We start from the raw sequence: 10,000 nt of genomic DNA, 5'->3' as shown, positions 1-10,000 counted from the left end.
CTGTATATATACGTTTATGTACAGTATATGTAAATTGTTGCGTTTTGGACCAGTTGTTCCTCCCAGGGAATTCAAGTCACAAGTCGCTCCCAAGCTCTTTACGACACTTAAAGCTGAGTTGAAAAACCACCAGAGACAGAATAGGTATTTTGTAATATATTTGCAAAGCTTTGCAGACATACATTGAGACCAGTCCAGCATAGAACATTCAATTGCGCCCCTAAGACGGTCTGTCCTACCGAAAAAACCCTCTCCCCTCTTAAGTCTCTCTAGTCAAAACACATGCACATTATCTCTCTTTCTTACATTCCAAAGCTTCAAGGTTAACACACACAGTTTACTTGCAGACAAACAGAAAGAGAACAAATAGAAAAACACGAGCTGTTTTCAAATATGACTATGAAATAAAAGAAGTAACACTTAAATTCGGATATATGTAAATATCTGCCTCCGACAATATGTATGTATTTATTTATAAATATATATATATATATATATATATATATATATATATATATATATATATATATATATATATATATATATATATATATATATATATATATATATAACATCTATATATATATGTGTATATATATATACAGTATATATATTTATTTATTTATATGTATGTATATATATATATATATATATATATATATATATATATATATATATATATAGTATTATATATTTATATATATATATAAATATATAATACTGTATATATATATATATATATATATATATATATAAATAAATATATATACTGTATATATAGATGTTTATATATATATATATATATATACAGTTGTGTTCATAAGTTTACATACCCTGGGAGAATTTATGATTTTTTTGGCCATTCTTCAGAGAATATGAATGATAACACAAAAACATTTCTTCCACTCATGCTTAATGGTTGTGTGAAGCTATTTATTGGCAAACAACTGTGTTTACTCTTTTTAAATCAAATTGAAGAAAAATGGGCTGCATGGTCGAGTGGCCAAAAACAAAAAGTTTAGTCTCATCACTCCATTACTTTGTTCCAGAAGTTTTGAGGCTTGTCTCTGTGCTGTTTGGCGTAATGTAAGCGGGATACTTTGTGACATCTGCGCAGAAATGGCTTTCTTCTGGCGACTCGACCATGCAGCCCATTTTTCTTCAAGTGCCTCCTTATTGTGCATCTTGAAACAGCCACACCACATTTTTTCAGAGAGTCCTGTATTTCAGTTTAAGTTATTTGTGGATTTTTCTTTGCATCTCGAACAATTTTCCTGGCAGTTGTGGCTGAAATCTTTGCTGGTCTACCTGAATCCCTCATTTTCCACTTCTTAATCAGCGTTTGAACACTGCTGATTGGCATTCTCAATTCCTTGGATATCTTTTTATACCCCTTTCCTGTTTTATGCAGTTCAATTACTTTTTCTCGCAGATAAGTGATTATTACATTTTAACAGAAGTGTAGATAAAACATGTTAAAAGAGAAAGTAAGCAGATATTAACAGTAAATGAACAAGTAGATTAATAATTCATTTTCTACCACTTGTCCTTCATAATGTGTACAAAATAATAGGTGTATAAATGACACAATATGTTACTGCATACGTCAGCAGACTAATTAGGAGTCTTTGTTTGTTTACTTACTCCTAAAAGACAAGTTGTCTAGTATGTTCACTGTTTTATTTAAGGACAAACTTGCAATAATAAACATATGTTTCATGTACTTTTAGATTTTTTGTTAAAATAAAGCCAAAAATGCCAAGTCCCGGTACCAATACAACACTAATATATATATACACATATATATATATATATACATATACAGTATATATACATACATATATATATTTAGATTTTTTTTTTTTCTGAGAGGTGCAACCAATGTCTTCATTCGCCCTTAAAGCTGAGATTGACCCCAGTGACCTTGAGTGACCTCCCCCAGGGACCTGAAGCTGGACAATGTGCTGCTGGACAGCGAGGGCCACATCAAGATCGCAGACTTTGGGATGTGCAGGGAAGGAATGTTTGAAGGCGACACCACGCAGACCTTCTGCGGGACCCCGGACTACATCGCCCCTGAGGTAGGTTCCTTCCCACCACTAGGATTTCAAAATAAGGTTCCCACAGGAAATCAATCTCTTCAGGAGACATTAAAATTATAAATTTGATCTCCAAATGAGTTTTTTATTGGTGTTTTTTTAGACCAAATGTATGTGTTAGACATTTCTTACAGAGATTGTGTTGGGCTTGACCCCAGAATGCAGAGAAGGCAGGCGAAGTGCAGGTAAAACGTACTTAATAGCAAAATAAAAGTGGCGCAGGGAGGTGCACTTATAAAGAACATGCTGGAATGTAAAGCATCCTGATTGCCAATCAGGGACAGGTGAGGAAGTCAGCGCTTGGACTGGAGGGCAGGTGACAAACAGGAAATGGCTTTGAAAATAAGAGCACTGGAAAGAGATTTATACAAATAGGTCATGACAAGTCATTACATAGATAACATTGGTGGAAAAGTAAATGAAATTATGTTAAATATCTAAAAAAGTAATTGGGGCACTACCCAGAGTTTAATTTATAGGCCCCGCCCACAATTATACGATTTTTTTTCAAACTATTTTATCGACCTGAAATTTATTTCAGACTTTTTCAATCAACTTTCAGTCAATTTGATGTATGTTTTGTACCAAAAAAATTAATTTGTAGCAGTGCTTGGAATGTGGCAGGGTTGTGTTGACCCCAGAACGCAGAGAAGGCGGGCAAAGTGCAGGTAAAACGTACTTAATAGCAAAATAAAAGTGGCGCAGGGAGGTGCACTTATAAAGAACATGCTGGCATATAAAGCATGCTGATTGCCAATCAGGGACAGGTGAGGAAGCCAGCGCTTGGTTTTATTTAAAGGCCTCGCCCACAATTTTACGATTTTTTTCAAACTCTTGTAATCGACCTGAAATTTATTTCAGACTTTTTCAATCAACTTTCAGTCAATTTGATGTATGTTTTGTACCAAAAAAAATAATTTGTAGCAGTGCTTGGAATGTGGCAGGGTTGTCTTGGTCTTGACCCCAGAGTGCAGAGACGGCAGGCAAAGTGCAGGTTAATGGGTTATACTTGTATAGCGCTTTTCTGCCTTCGAGGTACTCAACAAAAAAAAAAGTATTTGATTAGAAAAATAAAGAAAAAAAAATCAACACGGATGAGAGGGCTGGCATATAAAGCATCCTGATTGGCAATCAGGTACAGGTGTGTGCTGATTTCCAATCAGGGACAGGTGAGGAAGTCAGCGCTCAGACTGGAGAGCAGCAGGAAATTACACTGAAAATAAGAGAAGTAATACAAGGCACTGGCATATAAATAAAGTCCAAACCTTATTTCAACATAAAAATAATTGAGATAAAAAACAATAACAAAGAAAGTGACGTTTTTTGAGTAAAATTGTGACTTTTGTCATCATTTTGACAAGTAAAATTCCGATTAATATTAAAATATTGCCAACATTTTAAAGTTTTCTTAGAAAATTGTGACTTTTGCCGTGTGTGTGTGTGTGTGTGTGTGCGTGTGTGTGTGTGTGTGTGTGTGTGTGTGTGTGTGTGTGTGTGTGTGTGTGTGTGTGTGTGTGTGTGTGTGTGTGTGTGTGTGTGTATAGGTATAGCATTACAAGTAGCATTATCATTAGAGGACGAGCATTACAAGTAGCATTATCATTAGAGGACGAGAAATAGCTAAACATGCTTCACTACACACCGTAGCTCACCGGCGTCACAATGTAAACAAACACCATTGGTGGATCTACACCTGACATCCACTGTAATGATACCAAGTACAGGAGCGTATCTAGTCGATACTACTATGATTACATTGATATTTTTTTAGCATCACAAAATCTTATTTTGTTTTTTTAAATGTATATTATGTTTATAAAGTCAGTAAATACGTCCCTGGACTTTGAATATGACCAATGTATAATCCTGTAACTACTTGGTGTCGGTTTGATACCCAAATTTATCCTCTCTTCCCTCCTGCTCCCGGCCGCTTACTGTTAAAGACAACAGATGTGACACACCTGTGAAATCTAATCACCTGCCAGCTGTGTCTCGCCGTCAGCACAAGCCCCGCCCCCCGTCTGATGGTGCTCTGTCCTCAGCACCATGGACAGAGGCGGTGACTTTTGCTCCTGCAGGCAGAGCTGGCTACACCTCCCTCCACAAAGTGATTATTACATTTTAACAGAAGTGTAGATAGAACATGTTAAAAGAGAAAATAAGCAGTAAATGAACAAGTAGATTAATAATTCATTTTTTTACCGCATGTCCTTAATAATGTTGACAAAATAATAGAATGATAAATGACACAATAGGGGCAGGAGATATTTGACAACTGTCTGCAATACTTTATTTACAATAAATACATCAATTATCGATTATTAACGTTTACTAATCAATAGCATTTAAAAATCGATTACATTCCCCACCTCTAATTTTGGTTGCAATTTATTTTTTTGGAACAAATCATTTTGTTTGCTTATAAATACTTTTTTTTTTGGTTGCAAATCTTTTTTCGCGAACACATTTTTAATTGGTTGCAAATCAATTTGTATTTAATTTTTTGTTGCAAACATATTTTGGGGTTCAATATTCTTGGGTTGCACATCATTGTGTTTAGAATTTTTATTTGGTAACACATGTTTTAGTTGCAAATAGTTTTTTCAGGGAAAAAAATATTTATATATAATAAACAATATATATATATAACAAATATATATATATATATATATATAAATATATATATATATATATATATGTATATATTTGTATATATATATATTATTTATATATATATATAATAATAATATATATATAACAAATATATATATATATATATATATATATATATATATATATATATATATATATATATGTATATATATATGTATATATATATATTATTATTATTTTTATTATACATATATATATATAAATATATATATATATATGTATATATATATAATTATTATTATTATTATTATACATATATATATATATAAATATATATATATGTATATGTATATGTATATATATATATATATATATATATAATTATTATTATTATTATTATATATATTTATTTATATATATATATATATATATATATATATATATATATATATATATATAAAACACTTTTTTTTTTACAAATATTTGTTTGGGTTATTTTTGTTAGGTGCAAATCTATTTTCTTTTGGTCACAAATCTATGTTTTGGTTGCAAATATTAAAATTTTCAGGTGCAATACTTTTTTTTCCCTTTGGTTACAAATATTTATTTCGGTTACCAATAACCAATAAAGTCGGATTTTATTACAACCTAACTTCAATTTTGTGGGCGGGACTTCCTCTGAAGAAATATGTTTGAAGCCTTTCTATTGGTCGGTATCGCCCACCGCTCGTCTTTGGTATTTTCCCTCCAAATGTGTTGAAGGCGGAAGTAGTCAAGCAGTCATGCCCATATATGGTCACGTCATCATCTGATGCTGAAATAAACAATACAAAGGATTTCATACACTCTACATTGCAGTTAGTTGTAAAGATAATAAGAATAAATATTTATAACCACAGAAAATTAACTTCTAATCACAATTTTTGACAATGGAAAAATAAAAGTAAAATATATCCTGTTGTGAAAAAAGTTGAATTAAAAAGGGACATTACATATAAATAAAGATGTTCTTTATTTTCAGATTGTGGCCTACCAGCCTTACGACAAAGCGGTGGACTGGTGGTCCTACGGCGTGTTGCTCTATGAGATGCTGGCAGGACAGGTCATAAATGGCACATATTTATTTCCCTCCACTCCTTTCTTGTTCACCGAACCTCCTTCTCTTTTCTCCCAGCCGCCGTTCGACGGCATCGACGAGGACGAGCTCTTCCAGTCCATCATGGAGCAAAGTGTCTCCTACCCTAAGAGTCTCTCCCGCGAGGCCGTCGCCATCTGCAAAGGAGTACGTACTTGAAAGTAATCTATTACATTGCTCCAGCACTGTGGTCATTTGCACGTATTGCAGGAATAAATGATCTTATCATTCAAAATACAAACCCCAAAAGCAGTAAAGTTGTCACGTTGTGTAAATAAAAAGAGAATACAGCAAATCCTTTTCAACTTATATTCTATTAAATAGACTGCAAGGACAAGATATTTCATGTCCACATTGCAAATAATCATGAACTTAGAATTAGAGACACATTTTTGAAGTGGAATTATTTCCCATTCTTGCTTGATGTACAGCTTAAGTTGTACAACAGTCTCCCTTCTCTTATTTTAGGCTTCATATTGCACCACACATTTTCAATGTCTGGACTACAGGCAGGCCAGTCTAGTACCCTGCACTATTTTACTACGAAGCCACACTGTTGTAACACGTGGCTTGGCATCGTTTTGCTGAAATAAGCAGGGGCGTCCATGATAACGTGGCTTGGATGGCAACATATGTTGCTCCAAAACCTGTATGTACCTTTCAGCATTAATGGTGCCTTCACAGATGTGTAAGTTACCCATGTCTTGGGCACTAATACACCCCCATACCATCACACATGCTCGCATTTACACTTTGCGCCTAGAACAATCCGGATGGTTCTTTTCCTCTTTGGTCCGGAGGACACGACATCCACAGTTTCAAAAAACAATTTGAAATGTGGACTCATAAGACCACAGAACACTTTTCCACTTTGCATCAGTCCATCTTAGATGAGCTCGGGCCCAGTGAAGCCGGCGAAGCGTTTCTGGGTGTTGTTGATAAATGGCTATCACTTTGCATAGTAGAGTTGTAACTTGCACTAACAGATGTAGCGACCAACTGTAGTTACTGACAGTGGTTTCCTGAAATGTTCTTGAGCCCATGTGGTGATATCCTTTACACACTGATGTCGCTTTTTGATGCAATATCCAAGGTCCGTAATATCATGGCTTACGTGCAGTGATTTTTCCAGATTCTCTGAACCTTTTGATGATTACGGACTCCAGATGGTGAAATCCCTAAATTCCTTGCAATAGCTGGTTGAGAAATGTTGTTCTTAAACAATTTGCTCAGGCATTTGTTGACAAAGTAGTGACCCTCGCCCCGTCCTTGTTTGTGAACAACTGAGCATTTCATGGAAGCTGCTTTTATACCCAATCATGGCACCCACCTGTTCCCATTTAGCCATGTTCACCTGTGGGATGTTCCATATAAGTGTTTGATGAACATTCCTCAACTTTCTCAGTCTTTTTTGCCACTTGTGCCAGCTTTTTTGAAACATGTTGCAGCCATCAAATTCCAAATGAGCTAATATTTGAAAAAAAATATCAAAGTTTTCTAGTTGGAACGTTAAATATCTTGTCTTTGCGGTCTTTTCAATTGAATTTAAGTTGAAAACTTCACTGGTTTTGGAGTTTGTAGCACCTGCTACAGCAACACAAAAGCTAAGCAATGCTTATGTAGCAACAGTGATTAATTGTGATTAATCAAAATACAAAACTGTGATCTATCTGATTCCAAATAAAACAATTGTTGACAGCACTGATGTAAAGGGCCGTGAATCTTTGGGCACCATTCCATTTGATTCAATTCTTGGGGGTAACGATTCAATTGAGAATCGATTCTCATTTCAAAACGATTCTCGAATTCAAAATCAATTAAATACCAACATTTAAATACCAACTGTCCATCATTCTTTCACCTTCGGCTTCCATTATCAGTTCAGTCACAGCAGGCACAACCTTTCACTTCCTGCTCTAAAATAAATGAATAATAATAATAGAATAGTAATATAAATAGTAATAGTAATTGTTTTAATAATAATAATAATAATAATAATAATGATAATAAAAATAATAAAAAATAATGACAACAAACATAATACAAATATTAATATTAATATTGATAACAATAATCATAATAATACTACAGTAGCTATGATACTCTTAGTTTACTTTAGTTTAGACATGCCAGGTTGAAGCAGTGGTAACAAAAATGTAAATATTATTTTAAAGACATTTTGGTAACAATAACAACAATAATAATAGCAAAAATAATAACAACAGTAGTGATGATAATAATAATAATAATAACACAATTAATAATAAAAGCAACAACAACAATAATAACAGTAAAAATTATACTAATAATATTATTATACAACAATGATATTAATAATATTAACAGTAGTAGTAATAATTATATTAAATACAACAGTAACAATAATATGAATATTTATAATAGTGATGATAAAAATAATAACATTATCCATCCATCCATTTCCTACCGCTTATTCCCTTTGGGGTCGCGGGGGGCGCTGGAGCCTATCTCAGCTACAATCGGGCGGAAGGCGGGGTACACCCTGGACAAGTCGCCACCTCATCGCAGGGCCAACACAGATAGACAGACAACATTCACACTCACATCCACACACTAAGGCCAATTTAGTGTTGCCAATCAACTTATCCCCAGGTGCATGTAAAAGCAAAATAATAATAACAATAGCAATTATAATAACAACATTAATAATACAATAATAATAACAATAACAATAATAGTAAGTAATAACAGTGAAAATAATTATAATAATTCTACCAATAATAATAATGATAACAGTAACAATAATAATAATAATAATAATAATAATAATAATAACAAAAATAATAATAAAGCAACAACAATAATAATAAAACATGATGATACAATAATAATAAAAATAACAGTAACAATAATAATAATAACGGTAACAATAGTTAAAATAACACTATCAATAATAATAACAGTGACAATAGTATTAAAATAATAATAATAATAGCAACAATAATAATAGTAATAATAATAATATTAACAAAATAATAAGAGCAACAAAAATAATAATAGCAATACTAATATCAATATTAAAAATACAATAATAATAATAATAGTAATAACAGTAACTAATAATATAACAGTAACAATAATTATAATAATAATAAGAATAAATGTAACAATATTTTTTAATAATACTAATAATAATGTCAATAATAAAAATAGTAATATTAATACAAATAATAATAGTACAAATAATAATCATAATAATGGCAATAATATGACTATTAATAATGATAATGAATACATCTAAAAAAAAAATAATAAATTAAAAATTAAAAAACAAAAAACATGAATATAAAGATATGCTTCCACCTGACAGTTTGGACAAGACCCTCTCCTGTTCCCAGTGCACCCAACAAGGTCCATGCCTAAAGTTTGTGTGACCTCTGACCTCACAAATGTACAAAAAGCTCTCTCCCCATCGCCCCAAAGTTTATTTTAATTTCATTTTCCTTGGCTCTGAAGGCCTGACTGTGACTCTGACTAAAACCTGTCATTTCTCCCCCCAGCTCCTCACCAAGCACCCCGCCAAGCGCCTGGGCGGCGGGCAGGACGCCGAGCGAGAGATCCGCGAGCATCCCTTCTTCCGCTGGATGGACTGGGACCGTCTGGAGAGGCTGGAGATCCCGCCGCCCTTCGTCCCGAGATCTGTCAGTCACGACTCTTTGCACCACCACCATTGTCACTCGTCCTGCTCGCTCTCCTTCCTTCAGCTGCCATTATCAGTGCACCACCTTTCACCTCCCGCCCGAGCGTATGCAAATATCTTTCGTTATTAGCGACCCGTTTGCCCGCCTGGCAGCCCGTCTAGGCAGGTGATCATGCCTGGGGGTTAGAGGTCAGGCCCATTAGCCGAAAGAGAGTCGAAAAATGATGTTTTCAGCACCGAAATCATCCAATTTATGAAGAAATTGAAGTATAGTCCAGGAGTGTCTGCAGCTGAAAAAAATGTCAGTTCACATTTTCGGAAAATAAAAATATTTTTTTAGTAATGAGGTGTATTAGATATAACACGAGCAACTAGAATTTCAATGCCCTATGTGCCGTTACACGTGAGTGGAACTGAAATGCTTCACTGCCCAGGGTGCGTGGAGTGTGTGGATGTTGGAACGGTCCCAATCGG

General features: G+C 33.7%; 1 protein-coding gene across 2 annotated transcripts in view; it reads left to right on the top strand.

The window, feature by feature from the left end:
- Positions 1–10,000, top strand: part of prkcg (protein kinase C, gamma) — a 101,645-nt gene that overhangs the window by 86,132 nt on the left and 5,513 nt on the right. For both annotated transcript variants that reach the window (XM_072913067.1, XM_061957553.2), the window contains exons 13-16: positions 1,943–2,081; positions 5,734–5,814; positions 5,887–5,994; positions 9,387–9,527. In XM_072913067.1, the coding sequence (XP_072769168.1) occupies positions 1,943–2,081; positions 5,734–5,814; positions 5,887–5,994; positions 9,387–9,527 (469 nt within the window). The remainder of the gene's footprint in view (positions 1–1,942; positions 2,082–5,733; positions 5,815–5,886; positions 5,995–9,386; positions 9,528–10,000) is intronic.

This window comes from Nerophis lumbriciformis, linkage group LG04 (genome assembly GCF_033978685.3).
Source record: "Nerophis lumbriciformis linkage group LG04, RoL_Nlum_v2.1, whole genome shotgun sequence".
In the NCBI taxonomy this organism is placed as follows: domain Eukaryota; kingdom Metazoa; phylum Chordata; class Actinopteri; order Syngnathiformes; family Syngnathidae; genus Nerophis; species Nerophis lumbriciformis.
This window is presented reverse-complemented; position numbering and strand designations above follow the sequence as displayed.